The sequence below is a fragment of the Herpailurus yagouaroundi genome, unplaced genomic scaffold (assembly GCF_014898765.1).
Source record: "Herpailurus yagouaroundi ecotype Mexico unplaced genomic scaffold, PumYag 185, whole genome shotgun sequence".
Taxonomy (NCBI): domain Eukaryota; kingdom Metazoa; phylum Chordata; class Mammalia; order Carnivora; family Felidae; genus Herpailurus; species Herpailurus yagouaroundi.
Genome location: NW_024412416.1, coordinates 28,133,054 through 28,153,987, shown reverse-complemented (window position 1 = coordinate 28,153,987; position 20,934 = coordinate 28,133,054). Strand labels below are relative to the sequence as shown.

The window sequence follows — 20,934 nt, the reverse complement described above, 5'->3', positions numbered from 1 at the left end:
TGGGTGCTAATGCCATTTAGGTATCCAGCCTGTCCCTCTACAAACCATTACCAATGAGAACCCGTCAGGACCAAGCCTGGGGACGACCCCACAAGCTCGCTTTCTCCTGGTGATGCTCAGCATGCTCACCCTGCAACATGGTGCAAACAACCTGAACCTCCTGCTGAACTCTGGCATGCTTGCCCTGACACAGACAGCACTTCGGCTGATTGGTAGGTTGACACTAGTCATTTATGAAAATGCCAAGGTTTTTCCTTCATCTTTTCTTTCTCTTTATAAATTTTTTTTATTGTGGTAAAATGAAAATAACATAAAATGTATCATTTTTTTTACAATTATTTTATTTTATTTTTATTTTATTTATTTTATTTTTTTTCAATATATGAAATTTATTGTCAAATTGGTTTCCATACAACACCCCATGCTCATCCCAAAAGGTACCCTCCTCTATACCTATCGCGGGGGGGGGGGGGCGGGCGACGGCAGGCCTCAGTTTGTTCTCAGTTTTTAAGAGTCTCTTATGCTTTGGCTGTCTCCTACTCTAACCTCTTTTTTTTTTTTTTTCCTTCCCCTCCCCCATGGGTTGCTGTTAAGTTTCTCAGAATCCACCTAAGAGTGAAACCATATGGTATCTGTCTTTCTCTGTATGGCTTATTTCACTTAGCATAACATTCTCCAGCTCCATCCACATTGCTACAAAGGGCCATATTTCATTCTTTCTCATGAGGGTACAAAAAAGTTATGTAACTAGATACTGGTAATGCTTGTACAACACTGTGGATATGCTTAATGCTAATCAATTATAAAATTGTTTAAAATGATACATTTTACTCCTGTATCCCTTGGTAGTAAAATGTATTATTTTAAACAACTTTAATTGATTAGCATTAAGCATATCCACAGTGTTGTACAAGCATTACCAGTATCTAGTTACATAACTTTTTTGTACCCTCATGCAAAGCCATACCCATTTAGTGGCAGCTCCTGATTTCCCACTCCCCCAGCTTTTGGCAACAACAAATCTGTTTTAAGCTCTGTAGATTTTCCTAATCTGAATATTTCATATAAATATAATTTTTATATTTCATATAATTTTTAGCCTTCTGTATATGGCTTATTTCACTTAGCATGTTTCAGTACTTCATCTCTTTTTATCATTAAAATATATGAATATACTACATTTTATTTATCCTTTTATCCATGGTTGGACATTTGGCTTGTTTCTACTTTTTGGCCATTGTGAGTAATGCTGCTAGGAACATTTGTGTACAAATTTTTGTTTGAACACCTGTTTCCATTTCTTCTGTTATATACCAAGGAGTGGAAGTGCAGGGTCATAAGGTTATCCTATGTTTAACATGCTAAGGAACCTCCAGTCTTTTCCCTAGCACTGCACCATTTTCCATTCCCCCTCAGCAATGGACTGGCTTCTAGTTTCTCCACATCTTCACCAACAGTAGTTTTTCTCTGGATGGATCAAGGCCATCCCAGTTGCTATGAAGTGGTATCTCATTGTGGTTTGATTTACATTTTGCTATTGTAAGGACATTGAGCATCGTTACACATGTTTGTTGGTCATTTGTATATCTTCTTGGAGAAATTTCTTTTTTTTTTTTTTCTGGTGTGTCAGTTCTGCTTTACTTTTTTTTTTTAATTAAAAAAATTTTTTTTAATGTTTATTTATTTTTTAGAGAGAGAGAGACAGAGTGTGAGCAGGGGAGGGTCTGAGCAGGCTCCAGGCTCCTAAACAGACTCCAGGCTCTGAACTGTTTTCACAGAACCTGATGTGGGGCTTGAACTCGCAAACTGCAAGTTCATGACCTGAGCTGAAGTTAGATGCTTAACCAACTGAGCCACCCAGGCGCCCCCTTTTTTTTAATTAAAAAAAATTTTTTTTTTGTATTTTAATTTACATCCAAGTTAGTTGGCATATATTGCAATTATGGTTTCAGGAGTAGAATCCAGTGATTGATTCATCCCCTATGTATATAACACCCAGTGCTCATCCCAAGTGTCTTCCTTAATGCCCCTTATTTAGCCCATTCCCCCCACCCACAACCTCTCCAGCAACCCTCAGTTCTCTGTATTTAAGGGTCTCTTATGTTTTGTCCCTCTCCTTGTTTTTATATTATTTTTGCTTCCTTTCCCTTATGTTCATCTGTTTTGTATCTTAAATTCCACATATGAGTGAAGTCATATGATATTTGTCTTTCTCTGACTAATTTCACTTAGCATAATACATTCTAGGTCCATCCAAGTAGTTGCAAATAGCAATATTTCATTCTTTTTGATTGGTGAGTAATACTCCCATTTTGTGTGTGTGTGTGTGTGTGTGTGTGTGTGTGTGTGTACATTTCGATACGTTGGCTATTGTCAATAGTGCTGCTATAAACATTGGGGTGCATGTGCCCCTTCAAAACAGCACGCCTGTATCCCTTGGATAAATACCTAGTAGTGCAATTGCTGGGTTGTAGGGTAGTCCTTTTGTGATTTTTTGAGGAACCTCCATACTGTTTTCCAGAGTGGCTGCACCAGTTTGCATTCCCACCAGCAGCGCGAAAGAGATCCTCTTTCTCTGCATCCTCAAACATCTGTTCTGGCTTGAGTTGTTAATGTTAACCATTCTGACAGTTGTGAGGTGGTATCTCATAGTGGTTTTGATATGTATTTCCCTGATGATGAGTGATGTTGAGCATTTTTTCATGTGTCTATTAACCATCTGGATGTCTTCTTTGGAGAAGTGTCTATTCATGTCTTTTGCCCATTTCTTCACTGGATTCTTTGTTTTTTGTGTGTTGAGTTTGATAAGTTCCTTTACAGATTTTGGATACTAACCCTTTATTTGATATGTCATTTGCAGATATCTACTCCCATTCCATTGATTGCCTTTTAGTTTTGTTGATTGTTTTCTTTGCCCAGCAGAAGATTTTTATCTTGATGAGGTCCCAATAGTTCATTTTTGCTTCTGTTTCCCTTGCTTCCGGAGACGTGTTAAGAAGTTGCTGTGGCCAAGATCAAAGAGGTTTTTGCCTGCTTTCTCCTCGAGGATTTTGATGGCTTTCTGTCTCACATTTAGGTCTTCCATCCATTTTGAGTTTGTTTTTGTGTATGATGTAAGAAAGCGGTCCAGGTTCATTTTTCTGCATGTCGCTATCCAGTTTTCCCAGCACCAGTTGCTGAAGAGACTGTCTTTATTCCATTGGATAGTCTTTCCTGCTTTGTCAAAGATTAGTTGGCCATATGTTTGTGGATCCATTTCTGGGTTCTTTATTCTGTTCCATTGATCTGAGTGTCTTTTTTTCTGTCACTACCATACTGTCTTGATGATTACAGCTTTATAGTACATCTTGAAGTCTGGGATTGTGACACCTCCAGCTTTGGTTTTCTTTTTCAGGACCATTTTGGCTATTTGGGGCCTTTTTTGGTTCCATCCAAATTTTAGGATTGTTTGTTCTAGCTCTGTGAAGAATGCTGGTGTTATTTTGATAGGGACTGCATTGAATATGTTGATTGCTTTGCGTAGTATTGACATTTTAATATTTTTTCTTCCAATCCAGGAGCATGGAATATTTTTCCTTTTTTTGTGTGTCTTCTTCTATTTCTTTCATAAGCTTTCTATAGTTTTCAGTGTATAGATTTTTCACCTTTTTGTTTAGGTTTATTCCTAGGTATTTAATGTTGTTTGGTGCAATTATAAATGGGATTGATTCCTTGATTTCTTTTTCTGTTGCTTCATTATTGGTGTATAGAAATGCAGCCAATTTCTGTGCATTGACTTTATATCCTATGACTTTGCTGAACTCATGGATCAGTTCTAGTAGTTTTTTGGTGGAATCTTTTGGGTTTTCCATATAGAGTATCATGTTGTCTGTGAAGAGTGAAAGTCTGACTTCCTCCTTGCTGATTTGGATGCCTTTTATTCCTTTGTGTTGTCTGATTACTGAGGCTAGGACATCCAATACTATGTTGAAAAACTGTGTTGAGAGTAGACATCCTTGTCATATTCCTGACCTTAGGGGAAAGGCTCTAAGTTTTTCCCCATTGAGGATATTAGTGGTGGGTCTTTCATATATGGCTTTTATGATCTTGAGGTGTGATCCTTCTATCCCTACTTTCTTGAGGGTTGTTACCAAGAAAACATGCTATATTTTGTCAAATGCTTTCTCTGCATCTATTGAGAGGATCACGTGGTTCTCGTCCTGTCTTTTATTGATGTAATGTATTACATTGATTATTTTGCAGATATTGAAGTAGTCCTGCATCCCAGGTATAAATCCCACTTTGTCGTGGTAAATAATTCTTTTAATGTATTGTTGGATCCAGTTGACTACAGGGAAATTGGTCTGTAGTTCTTTTTAGTCAGGCTTTGGGTTTGGAATGGAAGCTTTCCTTACATTTCTACTTTTTGGAATAGCTTCAAAAGAATAGGTGTTAACTCTTCTTTAAACTTTTGGTAGAATTCCCCTGGAAAACCATCCGGCTCTGGGCTCTTGTTTCTTGGGGATATTTTTGATTACTAATTTGATTTATTTACTGGTTATGGGTCTGTTCAAATTTTCTATTTATTCTTGTTTCAGTTTGGTAGTGTATATCTTTCTAGGAATTTGTCCAATTCTTCAGATTGCCCCGTTTATTGGCATATAATTGTTCATAATATTCTTTTATTATTGTTTGTATTTCTGCAGTGTTGGTTGTGATATCTCCTCTTTCATTCTTGATTTTATTTGGGTCCTTTCCTGTTTCTTTTTGATCAAACTGGCTAGGGGTGTATCAACTTTGTTAATTCTTTCAAAGAATCAGTTCCTGGTTTCATTGATTTGTTCTGTTGTTTTTTTTTTTTGTTTGTTTGTTTTTGTTTTTCCAATAGCATTGATTTCTGCCCTCATCTTTATTATTTCCTGTCTTCTGCCGGTTTTGGGTTTTATCTGCTGTTCTTTTTCCAGATCTTTAAGGTATAAGGTACGTTGTGTATCTGATCTTTCTTCCTTCTTTAGAAGGTCTGGATTGCTATTTACTTCCCTCTTATGACTGTCTTTGCTGTGTTCCAGAGGTTTTGCGATGTGGTGTTATCATTTTCATATACTTCCATGTACTTTTTAATTTCCTCTTTAACTTGTTGGTTAACCCGTTCATTCTTTAGCAGGATATTCTTTAGTCCAAGTATTTGTTGTCTTTCCAAATTTCTTCTTGTGGTTGATTTCAAGTTTCATGGTGTTGTGGTCTGAAAGTATGCATGGTATGATCTCAATTTTTTGTACTTGTTGAGGGCTGATTTGTGTCCTAGTATGTTATCTGTTCTGGAGATGTGCAGAGATCCATGGAGATCCATGTGCACTTGAGGAGAATGTGTATTCTACTGCTTTAGGATGAAATGTTCTGAATATATCTGTTAAGTCCATCTGGTCCAGTGTGTCATTTAAAGCCATTGTTTGCTGGTTGATTTTCTGTTTAGATGATCTGTCCATTGTTGTAAATGGGATATTGAAGTTCCCTACTATTATGGTATTATTGTCAATGAGTTTTTATGGTATTATTGTCAATGAGTTTCTGTATGTTTGTGATTAATTGATTTATATATTTGGGTGCTCTCACGTTTGGCGCATACATGTTTACAGTTGTTAGGTCCTCTTTGTAGATAGAACACTTAATTATTATATGATGCCCTTCTTCATCTCTTGATACAGTCTTTATTTTAAAATCTAGTTTGTGTGATATAAGTATGGCTACTCTGGCTTTCTTTTGTTGACCATTAGCATGATAGATGGTTCTCTATCCCCTTATTTTCAATCTGAAGGTGTCTTTAGGTCTAAAATGGGTCTCTTGTAAACAGCATGTAGATGGATCTTGTTTTCTGATCCATTCTGTTACCCAGTGTCTTTTGATTGGAGCATTTAGTCCATTGACTAATATTTTCAGGAAGCAACTGTTTAGGGATATGGAGAAATTTTTATATTAAATGAGCCAAATTTGAGTACAAGTACATGAAATACTTTGGAATTTGGTTAATTGTGATTATAAACACGTTTTGCAGAAATTTCTGATTATATTCTTATGAATTATACCAATTTATTCACAGATAAGCTTATTAAACTATTATTTACTGAGTTTTTGGTGGACATTATGAACAATGATGTCATAAAAGACTAACTTTGTGTTAGAAGCCATCCTGAATTGATTGTTCTTGAGAAATCTCTTAACCACAACAATTTGCCTGAATCCTAGAGATGCTCTGAATCAGGAAATCATGGTAGGAATGCTTCTGAGATCCCCTAACCTAACCTAGGTAGTGAGGAAATTCATAGTAGAGACACAGGGTTAGGAGACCACCATCTCAGCTTGAGGAACAATGATGCCCTCACCACCTGGCCATCGCCTCCATGAATTCTGAGGCCATGTTGTTACCTCTTAAAGTTTCTTGTTGTGGGTTTATTTAGTTGTGTGATGTTTGAAGCTGTTTTTGTTCTTATTTTAAGAAAATCGAATAACTTTTATAAATGATTATTATTACTGGTGCTGTGTTAGGCTCGCTTATTTGCTGCTCTGCTTCATCCCTGCTTGCCGTCGTGGCAGCCATTTGAGATTGCATCTCAACTATAGCATCTTTAACTTTGCCCTGACTAGATTTTATATAGTTTACCTCTGCTGAAATGGATTCTATGCTTTTTTCAACCCCAGCTGGTATTCTTATTATTGTGATTCTAAATTCTGGTTTAGACATCCAGCTGGTGTCTGTGTTGATTAAGTCCCTGGCTGTCATTTCTTCCTGTCTGTTCTTTTGGGGTGAATTCCTTAGTTTCATCATTTTGGAGGAAGAAAAAGATTTAATAATATAAAAAGTAAAAATTGAAAAAATTACCAACAACACAAAAAATCAAATAAAGGATGTTAGATGCTAAGTGCGTTTTGGTCTGGTTGTTGAAAGAAGCATGACAGAATAGAGAAAAAAGGGAAAGAAAAAGGGAAAAAATAGGAAAACGTTTGGAAATTAAAAAAAATATAATAAAATAGAATAAAATGAAAGGATGAAAGTAAATGGAATAAAAAAATTACAAAAAATTACAGTAGAAAAAAATTAAAAATCTTTTTTTAATATATGAAATTTATTGTCAAATTGGTTTCCATACAACACCCAGTGCTCATCCCAAAAGGTGCCCTCCTCAATACCCATCACCCACCACCCCTCCCTCCCACCCCCCATCAACCCTCAGTTTGTTCTCAGTTTTTAAGAGTCTCTTATGCTTTGGCTCTCTCCCACTCTAACCTCTTTTTTTTTTTGTTTTTTTCCTTCCCCTCCTCCATGGGTTTCTGTTAAGTTTCTCAGGATCCACATATGAGTGAAAACATATGGTATCTGTCTTTCTCTGCCTGACTTATTTCACTTAGCATAACACTCTCCAGTTCCATCCATGTTGCTACAAAGGGCCATATTTTGTTCTTTCTCATTGCCATGTAGTACTCCATTGTGTATATAAACCACAATTTCTTTATCCATTCATCAGTTGATGGACATTTAGGCTCTTTCCATAATTTGGCTATTGTTGAGAGTGCTGCTATAAACATTGGGGTACAAGTGCCCCGAGGCATCAGTACTCCTGTATGCCTTGGGTAAATTCCTAGCAGTGCTATTCCTGGGTCATAGGGTAGGTCTATTTTTAATTTTCTGAGGAACCTCCACACTGCTTTCCAGAGTGGCTGCACCAATTTGCATTCCCACCAAGAGTGCAAGAGGGTTCCCGTTTCTCCGCATCCTCTCCAGCATCTATAGTCTCCTGATTTGTTCATTTTAGCCACTCTGACTGGCGTGAGGTGATATCTGAGTGTGGTTTTGATTTGTATTTCCCTGATAAGGAGCGACGCTGAACATCTTTTCATGTGCCTGTTGACCATCCGGATGTCTTCTTTAGAGAAGTGTCTATTCATGTTTTCTGCCCATTTCTTCCCTGGGTTATTTGTTTTTCGGGTGTGGAGTTTGGTGAGCTCTTTATAGATTTTGGATACTAGTCCTTTGTCCGATATGTCATTTGCAAATATCTTTTCCCATTCCGTTGGTTGCCTTTTAGTTTTGTTGGTTGTTTCCTTTGCTGTGCAGAAGCTTTTTATCTTCATAAGGTCCCAGTAATTCATTTTTGCTTTTAATTCCCTTGCCTTTGGGGATGTGTCGAGTAAGAGATTGCTACAGCTGAGGTCAGAGAGGTCTTTTCCTGCTTTCTCCTCTAGGGTTTTGATGGTTTCCTGTCTCACATTCAGGTCCTTTATCCATTTTGAGTTTATTTTTGTGAATGGTGTGAGAAAGTGGTCTATTTTCAACCTTCTGCGTGTTGCTGTCCAGTTCTCCTAGCACCATTTGTTAAAGAGACTGTCTTTTCCATTGGATGTTCTTTCCTGCTTTGTCAAAGATGAGTTGGCCATACGTTTGTGGGTCTAGTTCTGGGGTTTCTATTCTGTTCCACTGGTCTATGTGTCTGTTTTTGTGCCAATACCATGCTGTCTTGATGATGACAGCTTTGTAGTAGAGGCTAAAGTCTGGGATTGTGATGCCTCCTGCTTTGGTCTTCTTCTTCCAAATTACTTTGGCTATTCGGGGCCTTTTGTGGTTCCATATGAATTTTAGGATTGCTTGTTCTAGTTTCGAGAAGAATGCTGGTGCAATTTTGATTGGGATTGCATTGAATGTGTAGATAGCTTTGGGTAGTATTGACATTTTGACAATATTTATTCTTCCAATCCATGAGCAGGGAATGTCTTTCCATTTCTTTATATCTTCTTCAATTACCTTCATAAGCTTTCTATAGTTTTCAGCATACAGATTTGCTAGTATCTTATTGAGGATTTTTGCATCCATATTCATCAGGGATATTGGCCTGTAGTTCTCTTTTTTTACTGGGTCTCTGGTTTAGGAATCAAGGTAATACTGGCTTCATAGAATGAGTCTGGAAGTTTTCCTTTCCTTTCTATTTCTTGGAATAGCTTGAGAAGGATAGGTATTATCTCTGCCTTAAACGTCTGGTAGAACTCTCCTGGGAAGCCATCTGGTCCTGGACTCTTATTTGTTGGGAGATTTTTGATAACCGATTCAATTTCTTCGCTGGTTATGGGTCTGTTCAAGCTTTCTATTTCCTCCTGATTGAGTTTTGGAAGAGTGTGGGTGTTTAGGAATTTGTCCATTTCTTCCAGGTTGTCCAGTTTGTTGGCATATTTTTTTTCATAGTATTCCCTGATAATTGTTTGTATCTCTGAGGGATTGGTTGTAATAATTCCATTTTCATTCATGATTTTATCTACTTGGGTCATCTCCCTTTTCTTTTGAGAAGCCTGGCTAGAGGTTTGTCAATTTTGTTTATTTTTTTAAAAAACCAACTCTTGGGGCGCCTGGGTGGCTCAGTCGGTTAAGCGTCCGACTTCAGCCCGGGTCATGATCTCGCAGTCCGTGAGTTCGAGCCCCGCGTCGGGCTCTGGGTTGATGGCTCGGAGCCTGGAGCCTGCTTCCGATTCTGTGTCTCCCTCTCTCTCTGCCCCTCCCCCGTTCATGCTCTGTCTCTCTCTGTCTCAAAAATAAATAAACATTAAAAAAATTTAAAAAAAAAACAACTCTTGGTTTCAAAAATCTTTTTTATAAAAACATAATTTCTGTTTTCACAAATAAGAAAAGAAAAAAAATTGAATAGACGGACCAGCTAACAGAATGAAATATGAATGAAATTACATCCTGTTTCCTCTAGCAGTCAAACTATGAAGCAGTTTATAGTCCTTCAACTAAGCAGGCAGAGAGCCTTGTGGTGGTCATCTAGAGCTTGGCTGGTACAGTTGGACATGGTTTTGTGTAATGGCTCCATTCTCCACTGGATGGTGCTTCTTAGCTTACTGAGGTGGATCATTGTGGTGCATGAACATGTGTATGCACATGCGTATGATAGGTGAAAATGGTGTCACCCAGGTCCCCAGTCTCTAGTATCAGAACTCCGTGCTCTCATGTACCAGCAATCAAGCACCCTTTCTTTGTCTCCGGCTTCCATCCACTCCCTGCTTTTATACTGTACGGGACCACGTTGTCAGTGTGCAAGGTTGCACCTCCCTGTTGAATTTCATTTCAGATGAGGCTGCGTTTCCAAATCCCTTCTGAGGGCCCTGTGGCTTTCACCTGCTCAGACCCTCTTGGGGAGGGTCTCACTGAGCAATGGCCAGTTGCCAGCCTGCCCTCAGGAATGTTCACATGATGGTACTGTTGCAGATGCCTGGATACTGTGGCCTAGATATCTGTGGGTGCCAGCCAGCCCCAGAAAAAGTTGGTGTGATTGTGTAGCAGCAATGTTTCAGGGATTATGGTAAATCACAATACATATCTGGTGCCAGGCTTCACAGCCCCCTAACATCATGTTCCAACACCAGCAAATATGGCTGTTCTATGGGTTCCATTGGGACCTTTGCCTGTGGGGAGGCTGCATAGCCTCTACCAAATGTCCTCTCAGCAGGGGAGCTGCCTTTCCTTATGGCCAGAGGACCCCTTCAGACCTTGCTGTTTACTCCTGGGGATTCGCCCATCTCACCAGAGCTCTGCCACATATCGAGAGTTTCAACTCTGTATCTCCCTTTTATAGAGTCCTAATGGTATTTACAACCTTCCCCTTTCTCCTTCCTCCCTTTCTTGTTCAGTCCCTTATGGGTGTTCCCACTCTCTTTCTCTCAGTTACTTTCAGTTGGAGTGCTTTTCCCCTACTCTTCCCTCTGTCTCTGTCCTCTCTCTGCAAGCAAAAATAGCTCCCTACCCTCCGTGGCTTTTCTCTTTCCCAGTTCTCCTCTCCATGCTGCATCCCTGCTAAGTTCTGTGGCTTACGTTATGCAGATTGTTGTGTTGATCCTCATATCAGTTTTCTGGGTGTACAAAATGGTTTGGTGCTTATCTAGCTACATTTCCGGAAGGAGAGAAGCAGAAAACTTTCAGCTGCTCTGCCATCTTGGCCTCTCTTCTCTTTCTTGGAGAACTTGCTATTCAAAACTTTTGCCCAGTTTTAAATTGAGGTATTTGTCTTTGTATTGTTGAGTTGTAGGAGTCCTTTACATAGTCTGGATACTAGACCATTATCAGTTATATGATATGAAGATATTTCCTCCCACTCTGTGGGTTGTGTTTTACGCTGATGCACAGAAATGTTAAATTTTGGTGAAGTCCAATTTGTCTGTTTTTCTTTTGTTTCTTGTGCTTTTGATGTCACGTTCAATAAACCATTGCCAAATCCCAGTTAATGGGGATGGCTCACTGTGTTTTCTTTTTTTAAGTTTATAGTTTTAGTTTTTATAGTTAAGTCCATTTGTAGGCAATTCTTACTACGGTGTGAGGTAAGAACTCCTTTTACTTCTTTTTGTTATCCAGTTGTCCTAGTACTGTTTGTTGAAAAGACTTCTTTTCCCAAGGTCTTGGCCCCCTTGTGAAATCATTTGACTATAGTTATTACAGTTTATTTCTAGACTCTCTATTTTGTTGGTCTGTATGTCTGTCATTATGTCAGTACCACATTGTTGTGAACACTAGCTTTGTGGTAAGTTTTGAAATAAAAAAGTAGTTTTCCAACTTTATTTTTCTTTCTCAAGATTATTTTAGCTATTTTGGGTCCTTAGCATTTCAGGAATTCAGGTCCATAGGAATTTCAGGCCTGGCTTTTCCATGTCTGGAAAAAAATAGCTATTGAGATTTTCTAGAGGTTGTATTGAATCTGTAGATTGTGTTAGGGAGTATTGGTATCTTAACAAATATTAAGTCTTTCTTTCCATGATCATGGGATGGCTTTATATTTATTTAGGTCTTCTTTCATTTCTCTGAACTGTATTTTATAGTTGTATTGTTACAGGGTAATGCTGGGCTCAGAGTGAGTTAGGATTTGTTGCATTCTATTCTATTTTTGGAGAGTTAGAGAATTGGTATTAAGTCTTCTTTAAAAGTTTGGTAGAATTCACCAGTTATGCCATCTGGCTCTGGGTTTTTCTTTGTTGAGAGGTTTTGATTACTGATTCAGTCTCTTTACTTATTCTAGGTCTACTCACATTTTCTATTTATTCTTAACTCAGTTCAGATCATTTGGGTGTTTCTAGGAATTTATCCATTTCGTCTAGGTTAGCTAATTTGTTGTTGTATAGTTGTTCATATACTCTCTTACCGTTCTTTTTATTTCTGTAGAATCAGTAGTAATGTCCTCACTTTCATTTCTGGTTTTAGTTATTTGCATCTTGTCTCTTTTTTCTTAATCTACCTAAACGTTTGTAATTTTTTTGATATTTTCCAAAAAACTGACTTTTATTGATTCTATTGTTTTTTAATTATCTCAGCTCTAGTTTTTATTCTTTCTTTCTTTCTACTATGGGTATATTATTGTGTTCTTATTTTTCTAGTTCCTCCAGGTGTAGAGTTAAGTTACTGATTTGAGATTCTTCTTCATTTTTGTTAAGTTTATTTATTTTGAGAGAGAGAGTGTGTGTATGCAAGTAGGGGAGAGGTAGAGAGAGAGAGAGAGAGAGAGAGAGAGAGAGAGAATTCTAAGCAGGCTGTGCACTGTCAGCGCAGAGCCCAGTGTGGGGGTCAAACTCACGAACCATGAAATTATGACTGGAGCTGAAATCAAGAGTTGGACTTTTAACCCACTGAACCACCCAGGCACCCTCTTCTTTTTTCAATGTATGCCTTTGTAGATAACAATTTCCCCAATAGCACTGCTTTTTCTGCATGCTATAAGTTTTGGTATGTTGTGTTTTTGTTTTCATTCGTCTCAAAGTATTTTTTTTAATTTAAATTTTAGTTAATTAACATAGTGCAATATTGGTTTCAAGAGTAGAATTCAGTGATCATTACTTATGTACAACACCTAGTGCTCATCACAAGTGCCCTCCTTAATACCCATCACCCGTCTAACCCATCTCTGACCTACCTCCCTCCATTAACTCTTAGTTTGTTCTCTATCATTAAGAGTCTCTTGTGGTTTGTTTCTCTCTTTCTTCTTTCCCTCCCTTCCCATATGTTCATCTGTTTTGTGTCTTAAATTCCACATATGAGTGAAATCATATGGTATTTGTTTCTCTCTCATAGACTTATTTTGCTTAGCGTAATATATTTTAGCTCCATCACATTGCTGCAAATGGCAAGATTTCGTTCTTTTTGATGGCTGAGTAATATTTCATTGTGTGTGTGTGTGTGTGTGTGTGTGTGTGTGTGTGTGTGTGTGTGAGAGAGAGAGAGAGGGAGAGAGAGAGAGAGAGAGAGAGAGAGTGTGTGAGAGAGAGAGAGAGTGTTTTTGTGTGTGTGTATACCACAGCTTCTTTATCCATTCATCAGTTGATGGACATTTGGGCTCTCTCCATAGTTTGGCTATTGTTGATAATGCTGTAAACATTGGGGTGCATGTACCCCTTCAAATCTGTATTTTTGTATTCTTTGGGTAAATAACGGTGCAATTGCTGGATTAGTAGGGTACTTCTATTTTTAGCTTTTTGAGGAACCTCCATACTGTTCTCCAGAGTGGCTGCACAAGTTTACATTCCCACCAGTAGTGTAGGAGGGTTCCCTTTTCTCTGCATCCTTACCCACGCCTCTTGTTTAGCCATTCTGATAGGTGTGAAGTGGTATCTCATTGTTTTGATTTGTATTTCCCTGATGATGAGTAATGGTGAGCATTTTTTTCATGTGTCTGTTAGCCATCTGGATGTTTTTGGAAAAGTGTCTATTCACGTCTTCTGCCCATTTCTTAACTGGATTGTGTTTTGTGTGTTGAGTTTGATAAATTCTTTATAGATTTTGGGTACTAACAAAATTTCTCTCATGATTTTTTTTTACTTTGGGTGGTTAAGTGTTTGTGATTTAATTTCCATATACTTGTAAAATTTGTAGTATTCTTTTGTTATTTCCAGTTTCATTCTGTAGTTGTTGGAGAAGGTAATTGGTATGATTATAGTATATTTCAATTTATTGAGACTTGTGGTCTAGTATACGGGCTATCCCGGAGAATGTTCCATGTACCCTTGAGAAGATTGTGTATCCTGCTTTTTTTCAGTTCTGTATATATGTGTGTCTATTAGATCTGATTGGTTTCTAATGTTTTTTGTGTGAACTTTGAAATACTGCAGTGTCAGTCTTCTAAGTCCAAGTGAAAAAGCAAGGCTTTCTTAAGCTCTTTGGTCTTCTCAATCTTTGTGTTCACATGACCCATTCAAAAATATGCATCAGTCTAGAAAACAGTCAGCCTGTATGAGTCATGCATCTGATTTCGTAAGACCTCATGAGTAATTAAAAAATGCTTTTAAAAAGTCTCAAACTTGTATTTCCATCTAGAAATTGCCTCTCTTTTTATATCATCTCCCTTTTTTCCAGATGATCCAAATAGGTAAAAGTCATAGCACAAATTATTAATTATGGGGGCCTTTGTTAGGAGTTTAAATTTCAACCTTCCTCCTGGCTACAGAAAGCAAGGGAATTGTGTCCCATGAATACATATCTGTATTTACCGCTTTCCTTGATCAGGATTATTTTTCTTTAATATAAGATATTATAAGCAGGGTGCTTGGGTGGCTCAGTCAGTTGAGTGTCCGACTTCAGCTCAGGTCATGATCTCATGGTTCATGGGTTCAAGCCCTGCAACAGGCTGTGTGCTGACAGCTCAGAGCCTGGAACCTGCTTCGGATTCTTTGTCTTCCTCTCTCTCTGCCCTTCTCCTGCTCATGTTCTATCTCTCCCTCTCCCTCAAAAATAAATAAAAACATTAAGAAAAAAATTATAAGCATGTAATACTTTATATTAACTTTATGTATGCATCAGATATCACAGCCACAAAATACAAAAGCACTTAAAAAAAGGTCCCCCTTTTTTTCTTATTGCAAATGTATTCAAATCCTTTGCAGTAAATTTGGCATTTATAGGGTTAGCATTATATCTGCCAGGGGAGCTCCTAGCTGGAATGTAACAGATGCCCTTTTTGAGGTCTCACTGAGGCACCATTGACCTGGGCTGAAGAAAAGAATATTTTTTTTCCTAGTAAAACTGGGGAAAAGCTTTACTTTATCTAAAGCTTTACTCCAGCCCTAAGAATTGAATAACCGTTTTTTTTTTAAATCCCTTTTGGAGGAGAGAGGATCACAGACTATGTACATTTTTGACCCACCCAAGCCCACCTTTGGGAATGTTTGGGCACCTTTTCCTCCCACTTGGAGGAGAGAACAAAGACTGAAGGAGTTACCAGGACTGTACTTTCCCCCCACCTCAAGTTAGCCAACAAGATCAAAAGCAGCCAGGGGATCCAGCACGCTCATTCCTGGGGTTAAATTCACTATTTTAAAATCCATTTGTAAATTTTACTTCTTGTAGTAGCTGATGGTTCAGCTTCTGTTTTTTTTTTAATTTTTTTTTTTTTAACGTTTATTTATTTTTGAGACAGAGAGAGACAGAGCATGAACGGGGGAGGGTCAGAGAGAGGGAGACACAGAATCCGAAACAGGCTCCGGGCTCTGAGCTGTCAGCACAGAGCCCGACGCGGGGCTCAAACTCACGGACTGCGAGATCATGACCTGAGCCGAAGTTGGCTGCTTAACCTACTGAGCCACCCAGGCGCCCTGCTTCTGTTTTATATTAAGAATGATTTCATTGCCATCAAGGACCAAATATTCATCATACTCCACCCCTTCATTCTTCCTTTTACCAAACAATACTTATGCAATATTTCAGCTAGTCAAGGTTGTTCTAGAGATTCCTACTGCTGCCATCCCTGTGTCAGAGTCCCTAAGACCACGCCCAGATTCAGTGCTTTGTGAGAAGACCTTATCAGACTCCAGGTATAGTCACACTGAGGACTAAGATTTACTACAGTGAAAGACTAGGAAGGAAAATCAGTGAAGGGAAGAGGCACATGGGAAAAGTCCGGGAGAAACTGACACAAGTCCTGTCTTAGTGGAGTCACACAGGATGAAGTTCATTCTCAGCAAAGAGTTGTTGATTGTACATGTGAAATGTTGTCTACCTGGGAAGCTCATGAGAGACTCAGCACCTAGGATTTGCACAGGGGCAGGTCATGTAGGCACCTCCTGGCATATACCCAAATTCTAGACCCCTAGAAGGAAGCAGGTTTAAGCAGAGACCACATTGTACAAATAGTTTAGGCACTGTGAGGCCTCTTATCAGGGAAGGGTGGGAGCCCTCCTGAGATCCAGGTTCCCAGAGGCCAGCTGAGGGCTACCTTGCAAGCCAGCCCTTTCTAAGGACAGTGGTATCAGGCCTGCTGTTCTTAGCTCTTTTCTGCATAGTATCATAATTAAAGTTTGTTAATTTCTCATTGTTAGACATTTAGGTGGTTATCCTTTGCTTTACTATTCTAATAAAACATGTGATGAGTATTTTTCTAACTTAATCATTTGCTTTTTTTGGAAGAGGGGGCATAATTCCTAGAAGTAGAATAAATGTCTCTGTTGATCATTCTATATCTTTTATATCTTCTGATACTTTTCTTTAATTAAACATTTTTTTTAAAGTTTATTTATTTTGAGAGAGAGAGACAGGGAGGGGCAGGGAAGGGCAGAGAGGGAGAAAGAGAGAATCCAAGCAGGCTCCACACTGTGGAGAGCCCCGATGTGGGGCTCGAACTCACGAACTATGAGACCATGACCTCAGCCAAAAACAGGAGTTGACTTCTTAACCAGCTGAACCACCCAGGTGCCCCTCTTCTGATATATATTTATATATTTGGTTCTCCTTTTATCTTTTTAAATTCTCATCAATAAATCTTTCATGGTACTTATTATATTGATAATACACTATACACTATAGATTCTTTAAAATTATTTTCATCAGTCCTTACTAATTTTTGAAAAAAGTGTATTAAGGGGTGTCTGGGTGGTTCAGTGGGTTAAGCACCTGACTTCAGCTCACGTCATGATCTCATGGTTCATGGGTTTGAGCCCTGCATCGGGCTCTATGTTGACAGCTCAGAGCCTGGAGCCTGCTTCAGTTTCTGTGTCTCTCTCTCTCTCTACCCCTCCCCCATACTCTGTTTCTCTCTCTCAAAAATAAATAAACATTAAAAAAAATTTAAAAAGTGTATTAAGATTAGGATATTGTAACTACTTGTTGGCTTACCTGCTGTTTTTGATGCTCTGATAGGTCCTAGTTGTGATAATGTTGAAGAGGATATGAATGCTTCTGCCCGAGGAGCTTCTGCTACAGTTTTGGAAGAGACAAGAAAGGAAACGGCTCCTGTACAGCTGCCAGTTTCAGGGCCAGAACTGGCTGCCATGATGAAGATTGGAACCAGGGTCATGAGAGGCGTTGATTGGAAATGGGGTGATCAGGTACTCAGATTTGATTTTAAACACATTAGCCACACATTAGTCACCATCCTTACTTGCTTGCTCTTAGTGGGTAGAATTGGAATATATAACTATGTTAACTCAGGGCCTATGCAATTGACAGATGACGTAGTTGTGGATTCCTGGGCAGGTGTATAGAGTCAAAACAAGTAGAGAGTATCAGTGGCTGTAGGGGCACCTCAAGCAGGATCATGTATTTAAGGAGTCATAGCTGTTTTTAGAAAACTTACTGGCATGGGCTCAATTTGAGGGGGAGCCTAGAGTAGGAGCAGGAGTAAGCAGGAAAGAATAGACTTCATCTTATTAATAGTGTTCTAAAAGCTGTGAGGCAGAAAAACCCAGGTGCTGAGAGGTGGTGGCCATGTGCCCAATTAAGTGCCCCAACTAGCAGTTTCAGGTGTGCCAGCTGGGTGGTGGCCACCTCTCTGTTTCTCCTTGTGGCATATCACTCCCAAGCTTCTGTGAGGTCTCACAAGGAGAGATTGTGGGGACTGGTGTCTGTGTTATTACCGTAGTCACTAGCTAAGGATAGTGCTCACCTTCCTACAGTGTGGTAGCATTCTTGGCACCTCTAGGTTTTTTCAACCTCACTGTTAAGCATGGGTCTTACCAGAATCATTTCAGAAGTGTCCTAGAACAGGTAGCAGCATCCTAAAAACAGCTTTCACTCATAGACATGAGAGACGGAGTCTCCACTCTAGGTTCCAGAGAGAAAACTGAAGAACAAGAGGAAAACAGGAGATGCTGGTGCTTGTTTCAGGTTTCTGGTATTTTGAAGCCCAATGGAGGGATCGAGCCAAGGAATAGGGCATCAGGACTAGGCTGGAAAGCCTTATCTCTAATTGGTTTAGGGAGGATGCTGATTGATGCAGTTCTTTTCCCACTTACCTCTTTGGTAAAGGAGCATAAGCCAGTTATTTCCTGATGTTTGATTTAAGGTGATGATGTGAGCTGTGCATGGTGCAGGTGGGTTTGGAGCAGTCTGTGGGCACAGTGACACAGCAGTCCTTACAGGCTTTGTGTGACAGAACAGGCGTGGGCCCTCTTAACTGATCTTTGTTTTGGCTTCCTCAGGATGGACCTCCTCCTGGTCTTGGGCGTGTGATTGGTGAACTTGGAGAGGACGGATGGATCAGGGTCCAGTGGGACACAGGCAGCACCAACTCCTACAGGATGGGGAAAGAAGGGAAGTATGACCTCAAGTTGGCGGAGCTGCCAGCCTCAACACAGCCCTCAGCAGAGGACTCGGACACAGAGGATGACTCTGGTGGGTGCCTTGGGGCTGTTTAGTCTGGGGCAGCTTGGCAAGCTGTGTGCTAATGCTAGCTGGCTGTCCTTTTCATCTGGAAGTGAGAACAGTGTATCAGAACTCACCTGCAGACAGTGCTCTGTAGTTTTGGACTTGCCCCTAAAGGTTCAGTTTAAATAAGCCCAGGTAATTCTGATATAGGAGTTAAAAGCATGGCTCTGGTAACTGGCAGCCTAGCTGGATTTGACTCCCTTGCTCCCTTTGGGGACAGTCCAGTAAAGTTTGGCACTGTAGGGCTTGCTTGCTATGTCTTTACCTCTAGTGGACCTTCTCATTTGGCTCTGAGTCTCCTGTGTGAGGTAGTGAGTCAGTGCCTGGTGGACTAGGAATAATGTGGAATTAGTCAGTACAGTATTACCTTAAGGAAACTAGAAATAGAAATTTGGAGTGAACCCGGAAAGTTAAATCCTATCTAAGTAAATCCAAGGTTGTGGGAGGAGGACTTCATGACATTTTCCAATGTGTCCAAAAGACTTTGGGATGTATGAATGAAACTTCCCATGGCTGGTCTTGGTGAGACTGTCCAGGAGGCCTGGGCTGATTCCTGGGGCTCAGGTGCTAGCTGTATGCACTGCATGGTCAGGCTTTGGAAGTCACTTGTATGGTCAGGAGAGGAAACCTAAGAGGCTGAGCTCAGTAGAAGATGGGTGGTATGGAGAGTGGAAAAGGCTCTGCTCCATCCATGTCACTTGTGGGGGCCCACGCCCCCTCAGATGTAAACAGATGATGCCTTGTGGAGCTGTTGGGAGTAATATATGTGAAACTTGGAGTCGTGCTTAGTTGGTCAGGGCTGGTTTTGTTATCACTGTGTCTGAGCACACGATGTCTAGGCCACTTGTCCCTCCTCCCAGTTCTCTGTCTGGGGTCTTCACTCAGAGAAGTCAGAACCTGAGCAGAGCTGGCTAAGTGACAGAACTATAGCTTGGCTGTCACGTGCCCCCTTGTCAGAAAGTCAGTGGCTTTGACACATGAGCCTCTGCTTCCCCTCCATGGAGCAGGCACTTCTATCTTCATCCAGGGCATAGCTAGCTCATCAGCAAGCAGTTTTTGACATTTGATAAGTTGTCTTTTTAAAAGAATAAATCCTTGTAATTGTTTTAGTGCTTCTGAGCCATATGTGGAGATAGCTTTAAAAAATTAAACTGTAATTTGGAAGGCTTATTTTCTTTGAGGAAGGTGGGGACAGAGATGATTACGGTGTTTAGTGTATTTTGAATTCTTTTCTTGTAAAGAGCTACTTCCCTTTCCACAGTAAAAATTGTGATATTAAATTCCTTAAAAAACTGTGTTATGAAATCCCTAAGTTACATGCAGGGATATTTTCCAGTTCTATTTGGGAATATAGCTTCTTATTTTGATACTTTTTTTCCAGAAGCTGAACAAATTGAAAGGAACATTCATCCCACTGCAATGATGCTTACCAGTACTGTTAATTTACTACAAACTCTTTGTCTCTCTGCTGGAGTCCATGCTGAAATCATGCAGAGTGAAGCCACCAAGACCCTGTGTGGACTGCTGCGAATGTTAGTGGAAAGTGGAACGACGGACAAGACATGTATGCAATGAATAGTTGTGGCCTACAGAGTACTGGGGCTATGAATGTGGTGTGTGTGTCAGTGAGTATGAGCATGTGGGTGAGTGTGCATGTGTATTAGTGTCCTAGGGCCGCTGTAACAATTTACTGCAAACTTGGTTAGTTTGTTTGGGCTGCCACATCAAAGTACCATACACTTGGGTGGCCTAAATAATAGAAAATTTTTTCTCCATGTTCTAGAGGCTAGAAGTTCAAGGTGTCAGCAGAGCTGGTTCTTTCTGAGGGCTGTGAGGGAAGGATCTGTTATAGGCCTCTCCCCTACCTCCTGTAGTTTGCTGGCAATCTTTGACATTCTTTAGTTTGTAGATTACTGACCGCATATTTACCTGTGTGTGTTTGTCTCCAAATCTCACCTTTTTATAAGGTTACCAGTCATAATTGGATTAGGGACCCACCTTAACCTAGTTTAAGTTCTCCCAAACAAATTATATCTCCCCTGGACCCATTTCCAAATAAGGTCACATTCTAAGGTACTAGGGGTTAGGACTTCAACATACTGATTTTGGGAGGCAGGTAGGACACAGTTCACCCCATAATGGAGTTATGGAGACCACATTTTCCAACATCAAGGATTTTTGGAGACCAGAAGTCTAACATCAAGGTGTCAGCAGGGCTGTGTTCCCTGCAAAGACTTTAGAAGAGGATCCTTTCTGTCTCTTCCAGCTCTGGTACCTCCAGGGTATCTTAGCTTGAGGCCACA

General features: G+C 39.8%; 1 protein-coding gene across 1 annotated transcript in view; it reads left to right on the top strand.

Moving 5' to 3' along the window:
• HERC2 (HECT and RLD domain containing E3 ubiquitin protein ligase 2) overlaps positions 1-20,934 on the top strand; it is a 262,633-nt gene that overhangs the window by 130,911 nt on the left and 110,788 nt on the right. The window contains exons 25-28 of the mRNA XM_040493913.1: positions 21-212; positions 17,126-17,313; positions 18,406-18,598; positions 20,013-20,195. Of these exons, the coding sequence (XP_040349847.1) occupies positions 21-212; positions 17,126-17,313; positions 18,406-18,598; positions 20,013-20,195 (756 nt within the window). The remainder of the gene's footprint in view (positions 1-20; positions 213-17,125; positions 17,314-18,405; positions 18,599-20,012; positions 20,196-20,934) is intronic.